The 26,852-nt window shown below is 47.3% G+C and overlaps 1 protein-coding gene across 1 annotated transcript; it reads right to left on the bottom strand.

Annotated features, from left to right (window-relative positions):
* LOC120992308 (valosin containing protein) lies at window positions 1–24,898 on the bottom strand. The gene is made up of 17 exons (XM_040421207.1): window positions 24,680–24,898; window positions 17,091–17,202; window positions 14,813–14,985; window positions 10,901–11,043; window positions 7,884–8,014; window positions 7,657–7,788; window positions 7,470–7,572; window positions 7,098–7,231; window positions 6,342–6,477; window positions 6,123–6,235; window positions 5,223–5,387; window positions 5,009–5,131; window positions 2,298–2,510; window positions 1,902–2,210; window positions 1,658–1,813; window positions 1,420–1,574; window positions 1–723 (listed from the first exon to the last, which is right to left on the bottom strand). The coding sequence occupies exons 1-17, from the start codon at window positions 24,694–24,696 to the stop codon at window positions 621–623; spliced, it is 2,418 nt and encodes an 805-aa protein (XP_040277141.1). The 5' UTR covers window positions 24,697–24,898; the 3' UTR covers window positions 1–620.
* Between the last annotated feature and the right edge of the window lie 1,954 nt (window positions 24,899–26,852).

The raw sequence follows: 26,852 nt of genomic DNA, 5'->3' as shown, positions 1-26,852 counted from the left end.
ATCAGTGATCAGTCAGTTTATTCTCACGTTAGACGTCAACCTGCGTTTTTTGTTTTTAGAATCCAACAACATTATGCCCAATACCAACATAAAAAAAACACTGCCCGTTCTTGTCTGAAGCCGTCTGGACACTCGGAAATAGTGTTAAATCAATGCCAAAACATGCATTTGTTGCTTGAATCTCCTTTAATGCACCCATAGGAATATTAACCCTTTAAAAGCCAGAGGGCAGCACCTGCATCCTGACCACAGTGGCCAATAAATGGTAAACAGGCTCAGCTTGTCCAAAGTCTAGATGCTGTGAGATCTTTACCAGAGGATGAAGGCTCGGAATATCAAGCAACAAAATGCATGTCTGTTCCGGGTGCTGTGAGTGCCACAAGAACGCCACGTGAGCCCCCCCCGCCAGCACTCTACAGGGAGGGGGAGAGAAGAAAGAAAAAGAGTCAGCCTGTATCCTGAGAGACCTGGCGCCCCATCTTCTCACACCCAGATAACAAAACAAAAAACCAGGAGTGGGGTGTGCAGCTACGCTGTTCTGACTGAGGAATGAAAAGCAGAGTGTCCATTAACGTAGGAATTTCAATGCTGTACAATTAAGGACGGCATCAAAGGCTCATCTAGCCATAGAGGTCGTCTTCTTCTTCAGTAAAGTGGCTCCCACCAGCTCCACCTCCTGCACCTTGACTAGGACCAGCTCCACTTTGTCCTCCAGAAGGAAATCTAAGGAGAAGGAGATCAGTTATTCCACCCATAACACACAGAAAACAGTCAATAATTTGTGTCTACATGGGCTCAGAATGGCGTAACAAGATTAAAAAAATGATACCTTACTGCCAAACTCCATTCCGATGCTTAAATAAGTTTTCCAAGATTTATATATATTTTTTGACTGATGATCTATCCTAATGGGTCCCTGCTAGTCTCCGCTTCCTGATCCCTCCGACAAGCAGGAAATGCTCGATCCAGCAGTGACCCATCTCATCCAGTTAAATTATGTTCAAGAGAAGAGCCTTGCTTTAAAGGGGCTTGCCCAAGATTGAAACATATCAGCTATCCACAGGACCACTGGGATAGGTGAAGTTTGAATTTTGTATGAACCATTGAGTCTGAGGATACAACAACACGACACGGCCGCAATGCGGTCATGTACCGGGCAGGCTCCAATTAACTAATTTATCTGTATTGTTAGCGGCAGTGCGGCATCCATAACGCATAGTCATTAGCAACGCAGACCAACTAAACAGTGTGGTCCTAATTAGTTAACTGGAGCCTGCTGTGGCTCGTACAGAAACAGTACTAGACCCCCATCGTGTACCCTAATCTGAGCGACCTATGAAGGTACTTTTAAACCTAGAACAGCTAAGGAAATTGAGATATTAATCGTTCTAACGTCAACCACAACGCAGCTCAAATTACCTGAAACTGCCAAAGCCGCGACTCTGCTGCAAAGTCTGTGCGAACATTTCATATTTTCTGATGTCGTTGTCGCTGACAGAACGGCGGGCAAAACGCATGGCTTCCTCAAAGTGATCCCTGCGGATTTCAGGTACAGGGTCATCTTCTTCCACCTCCTGCAGGGTAGACAACAAAACTTTCAGATACAGAACAAGAACCAAAGAAGGTAAAGATCTGATCTACCGGGTCCACTACGCACCATGGCAGCAGGGTTTGTCTGCCTCTCCCGCTCTCTTCGGATTTCATTCTCAATGGATTCACGGATGGCCAGCTTACAGGCTCGCTGACAGATCTCAGTCAAGTCAGCACCAGAGAAACCATTGGTCATCTTAGCCAGAAAGTCAACATCCACATCCTACAAACCAGAAGTAAAACAGAGGTTGAGGAAAGAAGTAAAACAAAAGCTCTACAATTATAAAAACTACAACTAGACAGTTTCTTGCCTTAGCCACTGGAGATTTCCTCAGGTTGGCTTTAAGAATAGAAATGCGGGACTTCTCATCTGGGAGTGGGATGTAAATAAGCTGGTCCAGACGTCCAGGACGCAGAATGGCTGGGTCAATGATGTCAGGTCTGTTGGTGGCTCCGATGATGAAGACATTCTTTTTGGTAGACATTCCATCCATCTCTGTCAGGATTTGGTTGATGACTCTGTCAGCAGCTCCGCCACCATCACCAATGTTACCTCCACGGGCTTTGGCAATAGAGTCCAATTCATCAAAGAAGAGGACGCAGGGAGCAGCTTGTCGAGCCTGCAACACAAGAGACACACATTAAAATGTAGACTGTGCCAAGAAAATTCTGCACATGGCATCGCATACCCAGTCACCAACTCTTACCTTATCAAAGATCTCTCTGACATTGGCTTCAGACTCTCCAAACCACATAGTGAGCAGCTCAGGGCCTTTGATAGAGATGAAGTTGGCCTGGCATTCATTGGCAATAGCCTTGGCTAGCAAGGTCTTACCACATCCAGGTGGCCCATAAAACAGCACACCTTTAGACGGAGTCATACCAAATTTCAAGAACTTGTCAGGATGTTCCACAGGATACTGAAAAGACAAAGGACCACAAGTCAGAGGAATACAGAGGACACATGCTGAGAAATATCACCTTTACCCAATCCTATACTTGATTAGCTGGTTATGAGGGCAGACAACGAGTGACTCCTGAACCCACCTACACAATGCTGTAATGCCACGGCCTAGGCTGCCAATATATTCACTGTGGCCATAAGCCTCCAACGCACAGGGGCTGCACACAAAATTAAGCCTGTGATCTGTACAACCCCTTAAAGGCAGAGAAAATGTCTGTTTTAGCTCCTCTCATTCTGTCAGGTATAACGTCATTTTTAAGAGTGTCTATATTTAGGTATCATTTTGGGACAAATATTTAAACCCTTCCTGACACCCACTGTACATGTACGACAGATGTCGCGTCTCCAAAGGCGGCACTCAATTCATGGGTGTGAGCAGATGCAACGGCAGAACCCATGATCGAAGACAACTCCCATCAAGGAATTTTAACTTCTCGGATGCTGTGGTCAATTGCATCCACAGAATTTAAAAAGTTACATAGTTACACAGTTAATACGGTTGAAAAAAAAGACAAACGTCCATCAAGTTCAACCAAGGGATAGGTGGGATGGGGATAGTCATTTATCGGGAGTGTGCTGCTCGCCGTGACCAAAGGATTCCCCCAACTGTGACAAGACTGCAAGAGCAATTCTCTTGCAACCTGGGGCCTTCTCTGGCAGGGTTTAATATGAACACAGTGTATTTTCCATAAATTGCAATAAAAAGCCATTGTAGCCTATGGTATAAGCAATCTAATAAATGCATGTAAGTAGAATGGGGGGGGGGGGAAAAATAAAGTAAAAATAATTAAAAAAGGGCTTAAAAACAAACTACATACATTTGGTATCACTGTAACGACCCCCAGACTAAAGTTGCATCATTTCCAGCGCATAGTAAGCAGTAAAAACTAAACGGCTAAAACATTGGAATTGAATTTTTTCTGATTCCACCCCATGTAGAATTATTTTTTTTCAGGTTCCCACCAGTGAATGCATTATTAAAAATGCCTTAAGCACAACTTGTCCCTTAAAAGGAGTCTGTCACCACAATTTGACATTATAGACCGCTTACATAGCGCTGCAGCATAACTATCCCGCATGGGGCGATGCCGCTGCCCACAATGGTCATCACAGTGCGCATGCCCCGGCCGGCGGCGAACTGAGCACTCGTCGGATCTCGGCCAGTGCACCTGATGATGCAAGGGGCTTAAACGGTGGACCAAGCAAGAGGCTGGGAGGAGTTATCCAAGAAAGCAGAGCGGCCTGGGCATTTACAGCCCGAACGCCGCCCCTGGGCATTTACAAGCCCTCATTTATATATGAATAAAACAGCGATTTTGCCTCTGTTGAACTTCAGAACACCACAACAAAAAGGTACCAATTGACTCATGTACAGTTGGGCTACAGCGCTATGTAAGCGGTCTATAATGTCCAATTGTGGTGACAGACTCCCTTTAAAAAAAACAAAAAAAAAACAAGCCTTCATATGGCTAGCTGTCACTCACTGATCGGACCGTCTACTGGACTTCAAAGCCCAGAATGAGCAGAGAATTTAAATGAATAAATTACAAGTTTTACTGAATCTTTTCCCATAAAATATATCAATCTGCTTAGCTCTCCCTGCTCTATAACATGCCGTCTGCAGCTCAGACACCATAATGTACTGCTTTAGGTCTATATGACCGTTCATTATTGCCTTTGTTAATGCAGGGCTGACATGGACAGGACAATGAGATCCCCCTCCCTTTCTCACATGGGAGTTAAACAGCCAAGATCAGCATTTTCTCCCATCTCAGCTGTTAGAGCAGCAGTTTATCACAGCCACGCTACCACCTGTACTTAACCACAGTCGATCTATTGGGTCATTTGTATGAGATGTATAAATCCCTGAAAAAGGTGCACCACAATGATAAGCAACTAACAATGCTGGCTAATCCCTCAAGCTGATGTTAAAAGCCGAGACTTTCGCCAACATATTCCAGCCAGGAACATATCGGAGCCCTTTTGCACCACCGTCAAGGTATCTCCGTGTGGCAGTGGGTCCTACCACTAGACTACCTATGGTGTGTGAACAAGGTCTGAGAGGTGCTCAGATCCAACTCGCAGCCAGGCTCCCACACACCTCCATAGTAGGATCACTAATGCAATGTGAGGTACAATAAGGCTGCAAGCCCCACCTATAACAGACCATGTGACACAGGCCATCAGCAAAACACAATGGCACATTTAATACATATATAGAAATAAAAAAAATAAAAAAGAAAAACACTGAAATAAAGTGGCCTAAATGGGAGGAACTGCTCAAATGGTTTTTTTTTGCAGTTTCTCCCATTTAGGCCACTTTATTGCAGTGACATTTGTATAAGATGTCCAAACCTGTCCATGTCCTGTAAAATCTCAGAATTCCTAATCCAAGAAACATTTTCTCATTTACTTGGCTGCACTATAAATTGCAGACAACCCTGAATGACCTACCTGTACCAGTTCCTGCAGCTCCCTCTTGACATCTTCCAAACCACCAATATCTTCCCAGGTGACCTGTGGCACTTCCACCACCGTCTCACGCAGCGCAGATGGATTGCTCTGACTTAGCGCCCACTACGAGAGATGAAACAAATGATATCACTTTTATACCCGGGGACAAATGATACACAACATGAGACATAAAACATCCATGTTCTTAACCTACCCTAAAGTCGTCCATAGTGACAGCCAATGAATTCATTACTTCAGCATCTATGGTTTCATCCTCCAAGTCGATCAGGTCCATTTTCTTGCGGATAGCTTGGAGAGCGGCCTCTGAGCACAGAGCAGCCAGATCAGCACCAACGTGACCATGGGTCTCATTGGCAACCTACACGATGACAATGAGAATGTTATAGAGCTGGATACCAATCCAGAAGAGAAGCAGCAAGGTATCACATCTTCTATTACACATGTCTGGTACATTCTAGCACTAAAACAACAGTATTAACAAGGTTAGTGTATGTTCTGGAAAAAACAATGCTGCCACGTTCACCTAATACCTCACTAAACTGTGCTGGAGATGAGGCACACTGATCTTTTACAATGAGGGGCTTACAGGGCTCTATCAGTGTGAGGTTATACTTGCTCCTGTGCTTGTCCATAATTTTAAAAACATGGCTTTTTCCAAAACCGCGCCACACCTATCAACAGGATGTGTTTCGTACTGCAGCTTAGTTCCATTCAAATGAAAGGGCCACACCACCCAACCTGTGGACAGAAGTGGAGCAGATTCTGGAAGAGCAGTCGTGTTTTTCTAAGCCTGGCCAACCCCATTCTTCATTAGCATACAACGAGGAGCAATGACACTTCAGACTAATCCTAGTTTACGGTCAGACAGATGGACGGTTGGGTAATATTGCTGGCCGCTTTCACACAGCCGCCCAATGTTGTGCAAACAAGGAGTCACATTCAATTTTAGGTACAACTTGCAAAAACAGAGGATACTCTCCACTCCTCACCTACATACATCGTGAGGACCCTGCTGTTGTCAGGCATCTCCTCCACGTGCAGGACTGTTAGGGAATTAAAATTTGCCAGGTGCCACTCAAGAACTGTTCCCTACCTGTTCTAGATCCACATCATCTGATAATTTCATGTTCTTAGTGTGAATCTGTAGAATTTCCAGTCTGCCGGTAGCATCAGGGATTCCAATGTCCACTTCTCTGTCGAAACGGCCTGGAAAAGACACAACATGACTTAATGATCTACTATGGACAGGATCGAGCCATGTCTGAAAAAACAACATATTGTCATCCTACCCAACCTCCCACATGGGGCTTACCAAAGCGTCTAAGTGCTGGGTCTATGCTGTTGGGTCGATTGGTGGCAGCCATGACGATGACGTGCGCCCTCTGTTTCAAGCCGTCCATAAGAGTTAGCAGCTGGGACACAATTCTGCGCTCAACTTCTCCATGTGTCTGCAGGCAGGAAGAACTGGATGAGTGACCTCTACCACAAAGGCACAATTTCAGAATCCGCTAAAGCTGGCTTCACACCAGTGCTTCAATGTCCATTGTTCTGCTCAGTTGTAGGAGCAATACAACCACAATAATGGCAAGGAACGGCAGACGGGCCCCACTGATAATAGGATCAGTGGGTTTCTATTAGAAAACCCGCTTTTTTACCAGACAAACTATAGCTTTCTGTGCTACTGTGTCCTACATTGAACAAAACCTGTGATTCAGGCCCCTAATAGAGCCCCCGACGCAGATGTGAACACAGCCTTAAAAGAGGATCTTTCATGGGTCCAGACATTATGAAATAACAAGCAGGCTATGTAGGGCATAGAGCAGGGATGTAATATCGCTTACTAGTTTGTCTGGGCGCCGCTCTGTTCGCCTACTGTGCCCCCCTGCAATTTTCCCGGCTGGTACCTCAGGGTAGAGCATCACCGCCAGGGAGAGGAAGAGAGAAAAAAAAAAAGAACTCCCCTTCTCCCTGGCTGTGATTGGACCGCGCTACATGGCTGGACCCATGAAAGGTCCTCTTTAAAAAGAGGCCATCAACTAACATACATGAAAGCTGGCATTTCACATACCTTCTCTCTCTTAGGGGCAATGGCGTCCAGTTCATCAATGAAGATGATGGCAGGGGCATTCTTCTCAGCTTCTTCAAAGGCTTTGCGCAGGTTGCTCTCTGACTCACCAGCTAATTTACTCATAATCTCAGGACCTGCGTACAGGAAAGAAGGTCATTACACCAGTTACAGCGGCAAACTCATCAAACAGATAAAACCCTACGCTAATACAATAACCAGTTTGCATACGCAGTCAGGACATTGCACTACGCAATGAGACAGAAATGTCACACTCCATGTGACTAGACGGTTCTCGTGTGCAGCAAATGCTGAAGGTGCACAAAAACTGCTTGTACCTAAGCTTCCCCATCAATAAGGAACAAAAGGTCTCACCATTAATGAGGAAGAAGAATGCACCAGTTTCATTAGCGACAGCTCGAGCAATGAGAGTTTTTCCAGTTCCTGGGGGTCCGTACAGCAAGATACCACGAGGTGGCTGCATTACAAAGCAGAGGTCACATAATGTCAGCATTATAAATCACAAAGCATCTCCACAAATCCCATCAGTCTCAGAAATCACCTTGACACCAATAGCCTTGAAAAGTGCCGGGTGTCTGAGCGGAAGCTCTACCATCTCCTTGATCTGGGCCAACTGCTTCCTGCAGCCCCCGATGTCATCATAACCCACTTCATTCAGAGATTCCTCCTCATCCTGGTAAAACAAAGCATCTCTTATGTAAATGACAAAACAAGTAAAGCCAGAGATATAGCACAGCAGTAGTCGGTCAGTATTCCGTCACTTCCTACCTCCCGTTTAATGGGCTCTCCTTCACAGTGGATGACTGTATCTGGGGCCACGATACAGTATGGGCTGGGATCAGTCTCCACCACCTTGAACTCCACGGCACGCATGCCTCCACGCACAAGGAAAATGTCACCTGTAGGAAAACACCAGTAAAGTCAGTGCATGATCAACTGGCAAATCTAAGATGTGCAAATGCCGAAAAAATAAACTTCTGGAAGCACAAATCGAAAATGTACGATTTTACCTCTGCACAGCTCAAAGTCTGAAGATAACCCTAAGACTTGAGCAGCCTTTCTTCAGCACTTGAGATCTTACCAGTCAATGTCTCTACATATATTGTACTCTGCTCAGTCTTTCACTAACAATCGGTTACATTAGATAAGAGCTTACAGAACTAAAGGCAGAAGTGCCACAGCTCATGGGCTTTAACAGTTGCACTGTGCAGCCTCATCACAGAACCTAAAAAACAACAACTAAGTAATCAGAAGAAAAGTCCAGGCCAGTCTTTATGATGCCTTGCATCTTAGGGCTCTTTCACACTTGCGTTATTGTCTTCCCGCACAGAGTTCCGTCGTCGGGGCTCTATGCCGGAAGAATCCTGATCAGTTTTATCCTAATGCATTCTGAATGGAGAGAAATCCGCTCAGGATGCATCAGGATGTCTTCAGTTCCGGACCGGAATGTTTTTTGGCCGGAGAAAATACCGCAGCATGCTGCGCTGTTTGCTCCGGCCAAAAATCCTGAACACTTGCCGCAAGGCCGGATGCGGAATTAATGCCCATTTAAAGGCATTGATCCGGCCTTAAGCTAAACGTCGTTTCGGCGCATTACCGGATCCGACGTTTAGCTTTTTCAGAGTGGTTACCATGGCTGCCGGGACGCTAAAGTTCTGGCAGCCATGGTAAAGTGTAGTGAGGAGCAGTATACTTACCGTCCGTGCGGCTTCCCGGGCGCTCCAGAGTGACGTCAGGGCGCCCCACGTGCATGGATGACGTGTCACATGGATCACGTCATCCATGCGCATGGGGCACCCTGACGTCATTCTGGAGCGCCCTGGGAGCCGCACGGACGGTAAGTATACTGCTCCCCCGCTCCCCACTACTACTATGGCAGCCAGGACTTAATAGCGTCCTGGGTGCCATAGTAACACTGAACGCATTTTGAAGACGGATCCATCTTCAAATACTTTCAGTTCACTTGCGTTTTTCCGGATCCGGCGTGTAATTCCGGCAAATGGAGTACACGCCGGATCCGGACAACGCAAGTGTGAAAGAGCCCTTAATGAAACAGTTTTGTAGAAATCGTACAGGTGTTCATTTGTTCATGAAGCCTTCCCATTTTGTCTTTCAGGCAGCTGATAGGATGGGCCCACCAGGTCGGGTCTCCTACTGAAGGCAGAGCAGCTAGGGCAGTGATGGCGAACCTTTTAGAGACGAAGTGCCCAAACTGCAACCCAAAATCCACTTATTTATCGAAAAGTGCCGACACGGTAATTCACCCTGATACTACAGTCCAGTATAGTGTATCTTCCATGTACTTTATCATTTAGCTACAATACCCTGCCTACATTCAGTGCGCTGCCTGCGCTGTTCATAGTGCACCCTGCGCTGATGAATGGCAGGAAAAGTCTATGGCATATTGGTACACAACAGACTTATTCCAGGATGTGGGTGCCCACAGGGAGGGCTCTGAGTGCCGCCTCTGGCACCCGTGCCATAGGTTCGCGCTAGAGAAAGCAAGTGTGAAGTGCAATTGTAAACCACAGTTCTATAACTCCCTGACTCACACTGCATCTCCAAGCCTCCTGCTTGTGGGAGGCGACAGTGAGAAACCTATCATAAGCAGGAGGCAGGGGAAACAGGCTGAAGCAACATGACAGTCTACACAGAGACTCTGCAGCGACAGGGTACATAAGTTCTACGTTGCTGATCTATCCCTTGCTGTCTCCAGATATGACTGAGCAGAGCAAAGGCATTTTGGACAGACTCTGCCTCCCTCTGCAAAGCCACAGGAAATACAGGCTGCATTCGAGGAATCAATCACATCATATTAGAGGAGAAGAAATAACAAAAAGGCATATACAAGGGCCTGTATGATTTTTTTTTAAACAGTCTACCATGCACTATACAGGCAAAAGAACACTGGAGTGCTTCTTTAAGTACAACACAATAAGATTGATATTATAATAAGATGAAACTGTAAGCTGAAGACACTTCCTTCACATCTCAAATCCCCCTCCCAATCATGGTTCCGTCCAGTCTCCCAGTTCTCTACTACCCCCTCCTCCTGTCACCCCATTAGTGACCCTGCTCCCCCCCCTCCTCCTGTCACCCCACTAGTAACCCTGCCCCCCCCCCCCCCCCCACCAGTGATCCTGCTCCCCCCCTCCTCCTGTCACCCCACTAGTGACCCTGCTCCCACCTCCTCCTCCTGTCACCCCAATGGTGACCCTGCTCCCCCCCCCCTCCTCCTGTCACCCCACTAGTGACCCTGCTCCCACCTCCTCCTCCTGTCACCCCAATGGTGACCCTGCTCCCCCCCCTCCTCCTGTCACCCCACTAGTAACCCTGACCCCCCCCTCACCAGTGATCCTGCTCCCCCCCTCCTCCTGTCACCCCAATGGTGACCCTGCTCTCACCTCCTCCTGTCACCCCACAGGGAAGAAGCTGAACAGACTCCACTGACTATGATGGGATTTGTTCAGTTTCTATTCGGGATCTGTCTTTTTACCAGACAAAAAAGTGCTGCATATGAGGCTTTTTTGTCAGGTCTTTCAACAGAATCTGCAACAGAGGCTCCAAACGCAGCCTCCAACGCAGATGTGAGCAAGTGCAGGCCTATATATTATGTATTTTAATTACCGTAACTTTTGTACTTCTCGAGTAAAAATACTCCTCAAAAATGGTCAGGAGTATTTTTACTCTTCTGGAAAAAAAAAACGTAGTGCGACCTCTGATCACACAGATAACTGATCATGATGATGTCAGACACAGCAGAGGTCTGGACAGTATGTAAATACCTTTTCGGATGGGTCTATAAGCTTCCAGGAAGTAAGGCTTCAGGTACACTTCAAACAGATTTCCGGTGATGCCCTCTACTGTGTCATCGATAGGCAAGACATGGATCCGCTTTCCATACTTCACATCCGGACATGGCTGAATGCTGCACAAAAACCAAGATCGATATTCTCACATCTTACGTTTATTTTTTTGTTTTCTTTTTAAAATCGGGTTAAATTTTTCTTCAAGGCATCAGAGAATAAAGGTGGCATTTATGTAGCATCTTCATAGTATTTGCACGGGTGATGTGCATTCTGGGAAGTGTAGTCTTTTTACCAGTCACTTACATTGTCAGAGCTCAGCTAAGTTGTCAGGTGCAATGGCTCTGACTAATGCTAATAATACACCCGGGCTCCATTTTCAGATCTACTGGTTAAAGGGGTCGTCTCACTTCAGTAAGTGGCATTTATTATGTAGAGAAAGTTAATACCAGGCACTTACTAATGTATTGTGATTGTCCATATTGTCTCCTTTGCTGGCTGGATTCATTTTTCCATTGCATTATACACTGCTCGCTTCCATGGTTACAACCACCCTGCAGTGGTGGTCGTGATTGCACAATATAGGAAAAAAGCACCAGCCTATGTCAGCTCCCTTGGTCCCGGCCACCAGAGAGGCTGACGCTTTTGCCTATAGAGTGCAAGCATTAACAACTGGTGATGGATTGCAGGGTGGTCGTACCCATGGAAACGAGCGGTGATTAATGTGATGGAAAAATGAATCCAGCCAGCAAAGGAAGCAATATGGATAACAATATATTACTAAGTGTATTGTATTAACTTTCTCTACATGATAAATGCTATTTGCTGAAGTGAGACAACCCCTTCAAGGGCAATGTCCATTCTTGATCACTGCTCACCAAGTTATCTGTATTTACATGCAGTAATGATCGCTGCTGCACGAGGATGAACAATAGTGACTATGACTGTCCATCCATAAACCGTATACGCATTGGCAGCACATCCACATTTACACAGAGCAATGTTCTACCGCATGAAAGACTAAATCAGCTGACAAATGAGCGTTTTCTTGTTTGTCCACGACACAGTCACATGGGCTGGGAAAGAGCATTTGTGCAAACATTCATTCCGGATAATTGCCAATATTTGGACCTTAAAAAGAAAAATTATATCCTTTATTTTGAGCATCTGTTATGCTCATTTTGCATCCATTTTTGTCAGTTACACCAGAGATCTGTTCTTCCTCGCTGGACTTTTTCAGATCTCAAATGGAACTGACAAAAACGGATGCAAAACAAGTACAACGGATGCTCAAAATAAAGGATTAGAAGAGCAGAAAACTAAACGGTGATGTGAAGTCAGCCTTAGTGTGTTATACAAATAAGCTGCACACTACTAGTGTATAGACTGAGGCCCACCTCACCAATGTATTTCCTCATTTATAAAACGGCTCAGTCAGGATTCAGACTCATTTATGAAACGCAACTTAAAAAAATAAAGAAAAAGGGGCCAGTTTCAGACGAGCGGTGTCACTGCCTGACACACACTGAATGGGAGCATGGCCTCCCGTAGTGGACTCTGCTCCTTTACCGCATGGCGTTATAATGCTGTGCGTCTCTGCCTGACCTCCACTGGAATCATTTCTACTAACACAATTGTCATAAATAAATCATTACAGATGACGTCAGGCAGAGACACACAGTGGTGAACACGCTCATCTGAAAAAGTTGCATCTCCCCAGAGGCGGGCAAAGAAAATGTCTGGCCTCTCTCGCCTGTGCGAAATTTACCGGTAAATGCAGCCATAAATCTGCCAAAAACAATAGAGGCCCAGCTGCGACATACACATTGGCTAAAGTGGAGTCACGGGGCCTCGGTGTACAACACACACTCTCCCAGGGCACAAGTTAGGAACTTGCTGCATGTTGTCTATAAGGGGAACAATAGGCAGAGAACAGACACGATAAACAGCAAAAACTCCTCTTAGTATCTCCCCTACTCCAAGCCTGTAGTGAGAAATGCAGTCCTGGGGTCATCTTCTACAAACTGAGGCCAATCACAAATACCAACTGTGACCGCAATGAATGTGACCTTTCTAACCGGGCACAGACCAGCAGTGTGTCCGCTACACAGGGTCCTCCAAAGTCATTCACTGCAGAGTCTAAATGTGGATTGTTTTTTTTTGCCTTTTCCAAAAATGTTTACCCCCTGGGCAACTTTTTTTTCTCCTTCCAATCAATAGTTTTTATTGTTTTAAAAAAAATATATATTATAAGGTTATATTTCATATGTTTGTATAACATTTGATAATAAACAGAACATTTATATCAGTTTCTTCGTAAAGTTTTCATTTGTTGAAAAGAGCAATTGAATTATACAATGTCATACTCATACACACACGTATGTGGATTATAAGTTACAAGGGGGCTGCCCATAATGGTCAGCATAGCTAATATTACACAGTGACTACCTGCACAAGCAAATACAAATTTTAAGGACGTTCCTATGTATTTTTATTTTATTATTTTAATAGTTTCAAAATCTAAGACTTAAAGGGTTTCTACCACCAGAAATACTGTTATGTAGCTGACTGATATAGCGATGCGCTAATGTCAGCACTACATAACAGTATGTTTCTAACATTTCTCCCTGCAGCCGTTTGTAAAACAAGCACTTTTATTATATGCTAATGAGCCTCTAGGTTCTATGTGGGCGTAAAATCAGCACCTAGAGGCTCCGTCCACTCACCCATTATCCCGCCCAGGTCCTCTGTTCTGCCCGCCCTTCTTGATTGATGGCACGGTCCACCGCATCGTTGACGAAATCCCGCGCTGTTCACTTGTCTTCGGCGCAGGCGAACCCTATTCACCCTAATAGATCTCTATTAGGGTGAATAGGATCTTACACTCTCCCTGCTGCTTTGTGCACACAGCAGCAGAGAGCAGACTATGGCAGCAAGGGCTTCAGTAGTGTCCTGGCTGCCATGGTAACCGATCAGAGCCCCAGGATTACACAGCTGGGGCTGCGATCAGAAGCTGCCACTACCACCAATGAGGAGGAGGGGCACTGTGGCCACTGCCACCAATGACTAATACTGGGGGGGCGCAACAATGAAGATAACTCGCCCATTAATTCAAATACAGGAGGCGGGTGCTTGCTGCAGAATCATATAGCTGCACCCGACCTCTATGAGCGGTAGCTGCGATCCGCGGCAGTTAACCCCCTCAGTTGCGGCAGGGGTAAACTGTTGCGGATCGCAGCTACTTGTCATAGAGGTCGGGTACGGTTATATGATTCTGCAGCCAGCACCCGCCTCCTGTTGAATTTGAATGAATGAGTTAAGATCATTGGTGGTGCAGTGACCACAGCCCCTCCCCTCCTCTCCTCTCATTGGTTGCGGCAGCGGCACAGGGAGGGAGACACTGCTTCCTTCTCCCCTGTGCTGCTGCGGGAACATTGCGATTCGTTATCGGAAAGGTTAGATGCAGATACCGATAACTTTGAAAATCCTTAATATCGGCTGATAATATCGGTAAAGCTAATAATCGGTCGATCCCTAGAGGCAATATCAACCATCAGATCGCTATTCAAAAGGATATGTACAGCTACGGAGGCAATGTTTTTTTCATGATCGCATGTTACTCATTTTTGGCTAAAAATCATTTTTTAAATTGGCCTTTATTAACAAGGTTGAGCTGTTCTGTCACAAAGCGTTAACTGTTTCTAGATGTTTGACTGGTACTTTCTCTTTGAGCTGATCATCTAATAACCTTATCTCTAAACTACTGAGAGGTCAAAGTCCCTATGAAAACAGTGATGGAGGCCCCTTCAAGGGCAGGAGAATAAGATGGACGCCTCTGTATACAAGGCAGTCAAACAGCCCCCAGCACTCGGTGAGGCTGAACCGACTTACCTTATTACATCTCCAAGCCGTACCCGCAGGTTATTACGAACAACCCTGTTCATGCGGATCTTCTCGTCCGAGCAGGTGTCATCAGACAGGACAATGCACACAGCTTCTCTCCTCTTCTTTCCCTTAAGAAGCACAGTGTCCCCACGGAACAGCTGAAGTTCGTCCATTTTGCCCTGTAAAAATCACTACCCTGTTAGCGACCTATAACATACATTTAAGTCATTGTTGGTAGGAATGTACGCAGAAGGCTCACGGGCTGATCCTGCTCCATACATGGCAGGTGCCTGATATGGTCGGGAAACTTTGGTCCCCTGTGTGCAGCCTCAGTGGTAACGTGTCCCCAAGCAGCACGTGAAAGGTTAAACGGTCACTCGGACCTTAGCGTAACTGTTGTAACCTCACTGACTAGTAAACAAAAAATATAATCTTTATTAGGGCTCTTTCACACTTGCGTTGTCCGGATCCGTCGTGCACTCCATTTGCCGGAGGTGCCCGCCGGATCCGGAAAAACGCAAGTAAACTGAAAGCATTTGAATACGGATCCGTCTTCAAAATGCGTTCAGTGTTACTATGGCACCCAGGACGCTATTAAAGTCCTGGCTGCCATAGTAGTAGTGGGGAGCGGTATACTTACCGTCCGTGCGGCTCCCGGGGCGCTCCAGAATGACGTCAGAGCGCCCCATGCGCATGGATCACGTGTCCATGTGATCACATGATCCATGCGCATGGGGCGCCCTGACGTCACTCTGGAGCGCCCGGGGAGCCGCACGGACGGTAAGTATACTGCTCCCCTGCTCCTCACTACACTTTACCATGGCAAACAGGACTTTAGCGTCTTGGCAGCCATAGTAACCATTCAGAAAAAGCTAAACGTCGGATCCGGCAATGCGCCGAAACGACGTTTAGCTTAAGGCCGGATCCGGATTAATGCCTTTCAATGGGCATTAATTCCGGATCCGGCCTTGCGGCAAGTGTTCAGGATTTTTGGCCGGAGCAAAAAGCGCAGCATGCTGCGGTATTTTCTCCGGCCAAAAAACGTTCCGTTCCGGAACTGAAGATATCCTGATGCATCCTGAACGGATTTCTCTCCATTCAGAATGCATTAGGATAAAACTGATCAGGATTCTTCCGGCATAGAGCCCCGACGACGGAACTCTATGCCGGAAAAAAAGAACGCAAGTGTGAAAGAGCCCTTAATCACTCTTTTAAGATACACTTATCACTTGGGACAAGTGGCCCTGCAGTGATATGCCACTTGGGGACACGTCACCACCAAGGGTAATTAATGGCTGCAGTGGTGCAGATGACTCCTGTCCAGAACTAACGTGTCGGGGAGGAGCAGGGAACAGGAGAACGTTTTTTTTTCTTTATGTAAAGCATTAGGGCCTATTAGGTTTGAAGCCTGAAAACGCCCTTTGACATCACCCACTGCGCAGTCTCAGCTTCACTTTGCACTTGGAGCGTGCCGCTGGCGACTATCCACAAATTTTCAATGATGTTCAGGTCAGGGGACTGTGAGGGCCACAGTAAGGCCGTCAGCTTGTGCCCTTTTAGGTAGTCTATTGTGCCCTTTGAGGTAGTCTATTGTGGCTTTTAAGGTGTGTTCAGGATCACCACCCATTTTTTGTTATTTTGAGAATGTAAAAGATGAAAATAAAATTGTTTTTGCTGAAAAAACAAAGGGAATGTGTCATCTTTAAGATTATGCCTTTTGGAGATCATTTCATCTTCAACTTGTTTAACTGTTCACAATAACAGTCATTTTGACCAGGGGTGCCCAAACTTTTGCACGCCGCCGTACTGGTCCGTGGGCTTACAGCCCACGAGGATTATATTGGGTCCTACATGACTATACAGCTGAACTCTTCAGACATAAAATACCCTTTTGCTCATTGCAGAAGTTTCGAGTGTCATCTGCAGCATGACTAATAGCCTCTGTGAACGTCAGCGCCTCAGGAGAAATCCCCCCGCCCCCACCCCCAAGGCCCTTTAGCACATTTCCCGTTTATTGTGGACTTTGAGCAGGAAGTGCAGTTCAATATTTTATTTTTGAATTCTACATTACAGCACTTGCCTAACATGACTAGGAGCCGGGCTATCTGGTAACAGAGAAGATGTCCATACAATACAATATATGGACAAGTCAAGCAGCTTTCCTGTAGCCCATGTCCATCCTCTACGTCCACACGATACTACACTGCTGACAGATCTACATCTTCTGGTGGCTGAAACATCTAATCAGACCCAGAGGTCATACAATAGAGAAGCCGCTCCGTACCTGAGACAGGGACACGACGCTGTTGTCTTCATTGATGGATTCATCTACAATCAACCTATTTGGTCGGCTCTTTTGCTTGAGAATTGCAGTCGATAAGTCATCGCTTTTAGATCTGTGGTGGAGAAAGAACAGATGAGATCAGACCCGAGCTCAATGGAAGAGATTAGCAGCAAGTAGAGGGGGGACGACGACACACTCAAATGTAGCCTCCTGCAAACCCCTCATATCATTTTGGAATGCCCCTCATTACAATCCAATAACCCTGCAGGGAACGAATACCTATCTCTCCCCCCCCGATGTGCAGCATGTGTAACAGACAGTGTAGCAGAGCTGTTTCCGTCATGCCCATAGGCACTGAATTGAGCAGCAGGATGCATGGTTGGCCGCTGCCTTATTCAGACTACCCCTCGCCGCAGTCATTGTGGGGGGCTTCAGAATCCTGCCGTAGTGATATCGGTGGGGGGTCCCAGAGGACAGTCACTTATCCTGTTGATAGGTGATAATGTCCATAATGAATGAACGTTCTTGCTGTGGTCAGTGGCAGGACCGTCCTCTCCGCTCAGCAGGCAGAGGGTCCGGGCACTCTGCCAATGGTGGACTATAGATGAACCGGAGATATCCTCTTCCCAGCGCACAGGTTGCATCAGATCTCTGCGTCTCCAGTCATCTCCACATTGTAGACTCCGAGGTTCACAATGGATGTTACCTCAGGCTATTAACCTGAAGGTAAGATGGCCGCAAGTGCCATTACAATACAGTTACCACCACAATCGACAGACTGGTAGGCACCTCGGGGACATGGCTATACACACTACAGTACAAACAGCATGAACCTGCAGAGGGGACAAAGAGGCCGCACACCTTACACAGCTGTGCATGCGTGTGTCCAGAAGGTGGCAGCTCGTCTCCTGTGAGAACAAAAGGATCGGACATGTTTAAATCTAACAGCCCAATCCACCACCATGTGGCACAGGATGCTGATATATGGAGCAACACTGACCCTGTACACTGCCTGGCATGGACAGTTAGAGGGACGCTGTAGTATGCCATTCCCCCGTACATCTAGGTTAAAGGGGTTTTCAGGGATTTTTTTGACTGATGACCTGGGGGTCTGACACCTGGGACCACCTCTGATCAGTGGCTTGAGAAGGGACTAACGCTTGCAGTAGAGCCATGGCCAAGTGATGGTACCTTCCCAAACAGGCGATCGGCGGGGATCCCACGTGTCAGACCCCGACTGATCAGATACTGATGACCTATCCTTCGGATTGGTCATCAATTAAAAAATCCTGGAAAACCGCTTTCATGCAATATAGAGAGACATAAATTATAGAACATGTCCTATTCTTGTCAGTTTTCAAGAACGAGAAGTTCTAGTGAAGGGAGTTAGACAGTTGTGGCGTGCACACGGCCGGTGTCCGTATTTTACGAATCCACAATTTGCGGACCTCAAAATGGAGACTGTCTGAATGAGGCTCGTCATAAGGTCAGGCCTACGCCAGTTACTGCCAGGCAAAGATCGGATTTTCTGGCACATGGACTCCAAGTAGATGCGCCAAATTCCCTAAGAAGCTGAAGGACTTTTCGCTAAGACTAGTGCATTAAAAATTCAGCAGATCCAGGGGGTGCAAGGTGTCTGCGGCTGTGGGGGAGAACGCTCAGGCCATCACTGGGGTAATGGGAGGACAGCAGTCGCGTTTCTTTACAATTTGCTGATAGAAATGAAAGTGCAGGCCGTGCAGAGGCTGCTAAGCGATGGCCGCTCCCATGTTATATGACAGGGAGCACTCCGCCTGGAGACGTAACCCGAGAGGCCACAATACACAGGTTTACCAGTCGCTGCAGAGTACAAAGGAGAGCACCGGAGACACAGATAGAACTTGGGGTACGTGCACAGGTTTAGGAAGCTGAAATCAGGAGTAGATCATAAAAAGGGAGGAAATATACAGGACAGATATGACTTCTTTTTTAACTCCCTCCCGGTTTTGGGTTCTGTGTGGCCGAACCATAAAGGCCCAGACTGACGCACATGTGAAATAAATAAGGCGGCAGGAAAGTCGTCACAACCCCCGACACACTTGTGCCGACCATCGGCAGTACTAATTTGTGGGTTAATGGAGGAGCTACCTTCAAACTCAAGCGGCCACTGGGGACTGTGGGTTTAGAGGGTTCTGGGCACAGCAGAGCATCGCAGGCCTGGAGCGGGGAAGCAGGCAAGTCATCTTCCCTTTGCAAGTCCGGCAGAATGGGGGAGGGTTGCCAACCCTTCTTTCCTGTTCATGCACAACTCCTTTAAGGTGGGGTACAGCATGTTCACACACAGCAGCCACAGGGCGACTGACAACCACACAGACCACACTGCTATGCGGTTTTACTGCGAGTCACTGCAGTTAATGATTACATGGTTCTACCGATAAAACCATATGGCCGCCCCACGAATCTGTACCCCAACCCAGAGCTACACGCCGAGATAACCTGGTTAAGTGGTCACGCTAAAATATCAAAAGTGGAGAAACACGTCCACTATGTAGGGGTCTACTCTACCTATGGAGGGAAACTGCAAATATAACGGCCTGTGGTGACCACTACATACATACAGGGCTCCAGATGGCGACTAGACCCGCCGCCGCAGCTCTGCAGTTGAATACAGCGCAGGGCACAGGAGATGATAGTTCTCTGCCCCGCCGCCGCCGATGTTCTTCTCATCAGCGCAGTGGAGAAGGAGTCTCTCCCTCCCCCCTGTGCCGCTGCCGCCAATAAGAAGAGAGACGGGAGGAGGAGGGGAGGCTGTGGCCACTGCGCCACCAATGAAGATAACTGAGCTGGTAATACAAATACAGGAGGTGGGTGCCGGAATCAAATAGCCGGCACCCACCTCTATGACAGGGAGCTGCGAACAGCTCAGTTATCTTCATTGGTGGCGCAGTGCCGCCCCCCCCCCCCCCCCCCCAACACCCCAGTATAATAAACATTGGTGGTGCAGTGCCAATGAGGGTTAAAAAATGAACTCACCTCCTCCAATTGATTGGCAGCTACGCAGTCTCCTGTTCTTTCTTCAGGACCTGTCAAAGCACCTGTGGTGACGTCACTGAGCTCATCACATGGTCCATTACCATGGTGATGGATCATGAGATGAGTACAGTGACGTCACCACAGGTCCTTTGACAGGTCCTGAAGAAAGAACAGGAGACTGGCAGCTACGCAATCAATTGGAGGAGGTGGGTTAATTTTTTATTTATTTTTTTTAACCCTCAATTGACCACCTACTAAGCATTCTGTATTAAAGAATGCTATTATTTTCCCTTATAACCATGTTGTTATAAGGGAAAGTAATACAATGAATAGACTTTCATCCTAGCAACCATGCGTGAAAATCGCACCGCATCCACACTTGCTTGCGATTTTCCCTCAGCCCCATTAACTTCTATGGGGTCTGCGTTGCGTGAAAAACGCAGAATATAGAGCATGCTGCGATTTTTACGCAACGCACAAGTGATGCGTGAAAATCACCGCTCATGTGCACAGCCCCATAGAAATGAATGGGTCCGGATTCAGTGCGGGTGCAATGCGTTCACCTCACGCATCACATCCGCGCGGAATACTCGCCCGTGTGAAAGAGGCCTAAGGGTGAATAGGACAAGGGTTCTAGCCCGTAAGGGGGCTAATAGTAAGTTAAAAAAAAACAAAAAAACACTAAGGCTACTTTCACACCTGCGGCAGTGTGATCCGGCAAGCAGTTCTGCCGATCTGGATGTGACTGAAAGCATTTGTCCGGATGCGGATCCATCTCACAAATGCATTTCAAGAACGAATCCATCTCTCCGCTTGTCATGCGGACAGACGGATCCGTCTTGTATCTTTTTACGGCATTTCGGTATTTTGAATGCCGGATCCGGCACTAATACATTCCTATGGGGAAAAAATGCCGGATCCGGCATTCAGGCAAGTCCGGATCCGGCATTCAGGCATGCTGCGGTTTTATCTTTTGCCTGATCAGTCAAAATGACTGAACTGATGCATCCTGAACGGATTACTCTCCAAATATTAAGTTTAAATCCCCTTTCCCAATTTTACATATAAAATATATAAACAATAAATAAATAAACATATTACATAGCGCTGCATCCGAAAAGTCCAAACTATTAAATTATTTAAATATATCTCCTATGCGGTGAGCGCCGTAACAGGAATAAATAAACAAAAAACATGCGATTCGCCATTTTTTTTGTCACCTTGTCACCCCAAAAAATAGAATCGGACTGTTCTATTATGGGCTGAACATTTCATAAAATGCACGCGGCTTTTTTGGTGTTTTTTTTTGCGTGGTATTAAGTATCGCAATACTTTTTTATGGTGATGAAAGCGAATCAAAATTTTGGTATCGAAACAGCCCTACGCCGATCTGATCTGCATAGCGTTGTCACGATACCAAAATTTTTATTCGGTTTCGATTTGGCGACTAAAAATTTTAATTTGGCTCCTAAATTTTTCAGTTCAGGAGCCAATGGCTACTAGGTATTTTTTTTAGTCTGGAGCACTGACATATACGCAGCGCTCATATACTACGGGCCTCAGTTATCAGTCCTAGCAGCGAGCCTGTCCCTGCTGCCTACAGCAACCAGCAGGAGCTCAACTCGTTTCTTAAATGGATCTGGGAAAAGTCAAGCGCTACAGTTCTGATAAATGGGAACTCCAGCTTGCTGTCAGTGAGTGGAAACATCCAATGTCTAATGCTGTACTGCTCACATTACTGAATCGGGCCCATCTGCTGCAAGTGTTTCACTGATGGCAAAACACATTACCGAGCTTGAAAATGGGGAATAATAAAAGTTACTTGTCTGTGCTGATTACATGTCATTTAAAGGGTTTCTATCACTTTGTTTCACCTATTTAGCTTTCAGACACTAGCGATCCGCTAGTGTCTGCTTTATCTAACCATCCTAATATAAGAGCTTATTGTCCTGCCGTTTAGCTAAAAAAATAACTTATATAGATATGCAAATGAGCCTCTAGGTGCTATGGGGGCGTGATTAGCACCTAGAGGCTCCGTCTACCTTAACAAACTGCCGCCGCCCAGCGCGTCCCTCCAGCCCGCCCATCTCCTCCGGAATGCAATGCTCCTCGTATTCGGCGCATGCGCAGTGAATGTCTGATCGCTTCCCTGCTCAGACATCTTTACTGCGCCTGTTCCTCGGAGCACTATGACGTCATCGGCGCAGGCGCAGTGGAGATGTCTGAGCAGGGAAGCGATCAGACATTCACTGCGCATGCGCCGAATACGAGGAGCATTGCATTCCGGAGGAGATGGGCGGGCTGGAGGGACGCGCTGGGCGGCGGCAGTTTGTTAAGGTAGACGGAGCCTCTAGGTGCTAATCACGCCCCCATAGCACCTAGAGGCTCATTTGCATATCTATATAAGTTATTTTTTTAGCTAAACGGCAGGACAATAAGCTCTTATATTAGGATGGTTAGATAAAGCAGACACTAGCGGATCGCTAGTGTCTGAAAGCTAAATAGGTGAAACGAAGTGATAGAAACCCTTTAATAAAATGACTTCATAGCCGTCATATCCCGATGTCATCACGTCACAGTGCGAAGCCGCCAACCGCAAATATGGCCCTGAAAATATATATTGTCGCGTGGGCGCTTACAAAGTTACAAAAAAGGGGCTTTGAACTTTATTTTATGCTACTAAAGCAGGAGTAGTGCACTTCACAAATTATCTCTGATGGGATCCCCGTTTTAGAAAACCCAATACCCTTTAGACTAGACAGGGGGTGCTTCACCCGGGACAGCCATCAGCTGGTCACAGTGAAGAGCTATACAATGCTTTGTGCCCCCTGGTGGTGGCGCTGCAGGGAGCCTGAGCACTGGTGGCCTCCAGCTGCCCCTTTACATAGGCCGACTGTGCAGGCAATTATAGGGAGCAAACTGTTCATTCCCAATAACTGCCTGCTCGTCAGGGGTGAGAGCCGCATTTAAAAAAGGATGAACGATCGCTTCTGTGATCGCTCGTCCCCACACAGTCAGATTCCGGCCCGCAGATCCTTGTGTACACAGGACCATAATGTTAGAGTCCACATCAAAGATGCTTTCAGCGGGTGATTGACAGCAATTATCGGAAACGAGTGTTCCCACTAATCGTCTGGTATAAAGGGGGTGGCCCATCTGAGACAACGATGGCATGTCCAAAAATAGCCAGGCGCCGACTGGTAGTAGTCCCATAGCAGTGAATGGAGAGCACCCACACATGTGCTCCTGCTCTCTGTTCACTTCGAGGGGGGCCCATTCTGGAGATAGAGGCGGGTCCTAAAAGTGGGACCCTAACCTATCTGACATTGCTGGGATAACACTAGGACATGCAGTCAATGTCCCAGAGGTAACCACCCCTTTAACAAAAAGGGATTAGTAAACGCGAAAAATTGTCAAATGCTGCATTTCTCAAGTGTCCGCACTTGGACAGAAGCTGCAGGATGCGGGTATAATCTACTGCCCCCTGTACCGGGGCCTGGCGACACTGGGCACACCCTTCCCATGTGCCGCAGTCTATAAAAGGGGGTTTCCAGGACTTGCCCGTTTACCATTTTCTTCTGCTTTGGGTAGTTTTTTTTTTTATGAACTACCAATCCTGGAAGAAAATAAATAAATACAATGTCCTGACTGAGCAATCAGCAGCTTCTATTCTATGGACCGGAAACTGCAGCTCTGGTGCCCCCTACTGTGCACCTAGGGTAATGGCTCTCCTTCTGTTATGTGGATGTCACCATGGAGGATGTGTACCCAGGACACACAGGAAACCAGTCTGATCCATCATGTGACGTCACATCCCACCAGTCATGCCAAACAGGATTCCCTACAAATGGCCCGCTCACATGAAGGGCCCCCTGGGGCCACACCACTTGTGCCAGGTGGAGCAGAGTTTATCCTGGGTTTCCTATAGACCAGTACAGACGTGAGATCAGTGGGGCCTTGTAGTCACTGCTTTGAAACTACAACTCCCAGCATGCCCTCTGGTTCCAGACCTGGCATGCTGTACATTACTATGGGGGAGTGTATACCAGAAGTGACAATGAGGCATGGCAGCGCCCCCTTCAGTCCTTTGTTTTCGGGCTTTCCAGTCAGATTCTAGATGAATGAGGGATGGCGAGGGACAGCAGCAGTGCCCGCACTGACTGGCAGCGCTCCATTAGATGTATTCCAGGTAATAAGACCATGGAGAGCTCACCGCCCCTCCCCCACCGCTCAGGGATGTAGAGTTACAGTGAGGAGTGTGGGCCCCCAGGGGCCCTCACCTGCCTGCTATAGCCCCCCATCATCATGTGAAGTGATGAGCCTTTCTCCCTCCAGAGGACGGCTGGGGGCGCCCGTGTGCCAGGGCACCGAGGGGTTCGGGCCTGCATGACACAGCATGATGCAGGGAGCCGGATGGAGTCAGGCCCGGGACAGCTAGGCCGCACTGGACTCGGCCCTGCGCTGTGAGAACGGCGGCTTACCCCACCCCCACCTCACCGACATGAGTCAGTAGAACAGGCCCCAGGCCTCCCCTCTGCGGCGCTCACCGCTGCGGCCTACCGGCGCCCCTCACTTACTCAGATCCGGAAGCCATCCTCAGTGTCCGGGCCGTTCGCCCCGCCGCCGCTAACGAGCTGGATGGTGACGAGTCCCGGGTTTCTCGCTTGCGCTGGCTGCTCCGCCCCCCTGACTCCGGTACACACTGGCGGTAAACGTTCACAGCCCGGTGTCTCTCGCTGTGTGACTGACTGCGGCGGGGGGAGGAGCTTGCGGCACGGCAAAGAGCTGCGTCATTCACCGTCAACGCGCAGGCGCGCATAAACCACGGCCAATCAGCGGTTGACAAAGATCGGAAGGCGGAGACGAGGACAAAAGTCACGTGACGAGAAGCACGCCCCACGCTTTCTACCTGTGACCGCTTTCTATTGGCTGACCGCTCTGGTACTCGCTTCGGTGACAGAGAGCTGCCTAGCAACAGGGAATCGTCGGTCGCTGATTGGCCAAAAATATAGCCAAGAGGTGTGGCTAAGTGAGGCTTTCGGAATAAAAAGTGGCAAAAGCTAAATTCGTGGTTGGAGGAAGCTGTTATCTGGCTGTCGGTGATTGGCTGGAGCGACTGACAATCAAACATTGGCTGAGATAGCTGTCAGTCAAAGCAGCAGCCATACATCAGTCAGTGATTAGTCATGGCCATGTCTGGGTGACTGGGCTCCTGTGTAGGAAGTCTCTGGCTCACACCCCAGCCTATAGAAACTAGTTCACAACTCATTTTGCATTCTTGAGGTTTATTTAAATTTTTTTCCCCTTCTCATCTTAAAGGGGTTTTCCAGGATTTGATCCCCCTAGTAACCAATGACGTTCTTCTGACGTGTCTCCCAGCAGTGACGTGCCACCTATGGATACGTCACGGCTGACCACGTCCACCCGACCGTTTACCGTATGGGGACCACAAGGTCACTTAAAGGAAATGTGTCACCAAAAATGTTATCTGCCAGTTAAAACCAGATAGTAACACGTCTCCATTTTTTTAAAATCAGTTTTTTATTTTCTGATTGCAGATTTTTGTATTCTATTTCCTGAACATGGGTATGGGGGCGGCCATCTTGCCTGAGACTTTCTTAACAGCAGTTAGAAAGCATTAAAGGGGCTGTCTCATCTCAGACAACGGGGGCATATCGCTAGGATTGTCTTATAGGTGCGGGTCACAGCGCTGGGACCTGCACCTATATCGAGAACGGAGCCCTGAAAGTTGTGGAGGGCGCATGCTCAGCTGCCCTCTACTCATTTCGCCGGCGCTAGATATTTCCGTAGGGCCCATAGAAGTGAATGGGAGCGGTGGCCGGTCATATGCGGTGCGCTCCCATTCACTTCTATGGGGAGAGTGTTTGGTGGTGGCCGGTACGGAGTCCTGTTCCCAGCGGGACCCCTACCTATAAGACAACCCCTTTAAGAACATTACTTTACGGCAGCCCCATGGTCCATAGACGCAATGGTCAGAAGGGGACCTCAGTGACTTCTGTGGGAGAGTCTTCTAGGCTTGGTCTGTGCCCTGTGCAGAGGTCATTGTACGAGGAAGGAATAGATAAGCTGTGACAATCACCTACTGTGAAGGGAGGATCCTGTGTTATCTGTACACAGAGGTGATATTACAGGCAGGATTAAGACAACAGATAAGCAGATAACTGCAGCAAAGTGATCCGTACAGAAGTGGCGCCTATTATTAGGCTTAGTGGCCAGTGCAAAAACTTCAGGGTTTTATGATTTTTTTTATTAAATGTGAAAAATGTAAAATAACATCACCCAAAAATATTTAAAAAATATGTTAAACATAACATTAGTGACAACACATTTCCTTTAACGGGGAAGGGGGGGTATGTTTTTTCTTTAGGTACCAAACACTACAGGGTTAAAGGGGTTGTGCAGGGGTGGTATATTGATGACCTACCCTCAGGATAGGTCATCAATATGTATGGTCCTTGTCTCCAAACCTACCCTATTCAGATGAATGGACTGATTTTCAGTTACAAAAACTTAGGCAGCAAATCTGCCCAGTGTGAATACCCTCTAATGGAATGGAATGGCATTAACCCGTTATTAGGGTGGGAGACCGAGTATTACCGCCTAATAGAGAGCAAGAGCACTTCTCGTGGCAGTGTGATGCTACTGCCTGCCTGAATAAAGCACTAACCCAATTACTTGGGGTAAACCTGGCAGGATGAGCTCCCTGCTAAACCCTAAAAGAGGTGTTGT

Source organism: Bufo bufo, chromosome 2, assembly GCF_905171765.1.
Source record: "Bufo bufo chromosome 2, aBufBuf1.1, whole genome shotgun sequence".
In the NCBI taxonomy this organism is placed as follows: domain Eukaryota; kingdom Metazoa; phylum Chordata; class Amphibia; order Anura; family Bufonidae; genus Bufo; species Bufo bufo.
Note: the sequence above shows the minus strand (reverse complement) of the source record. Positions and strands in the feature narration are given on the sequence as shown.

Excerpts from the sequence above, each read along its gene's own strand:
- LOC120992308 (XM_040421207.1), bottom strand. Across the intron at positions 11,044-14,812 it reads CGGCTTGGAGATGTAATAAG|CATTCAGCCATGTCCGGATG; the intron begins GTAAGTCGGTTC and ends GTTTTTGTGCAG. Across the intron at positions 724-1,419 it reads CGCGGCTTTGGCAGTTTCAG|ATTTCCTTCTGGAGGACAAA; the intron begins GTAATTTGAGCT and ends CCTTCTCCTTAG.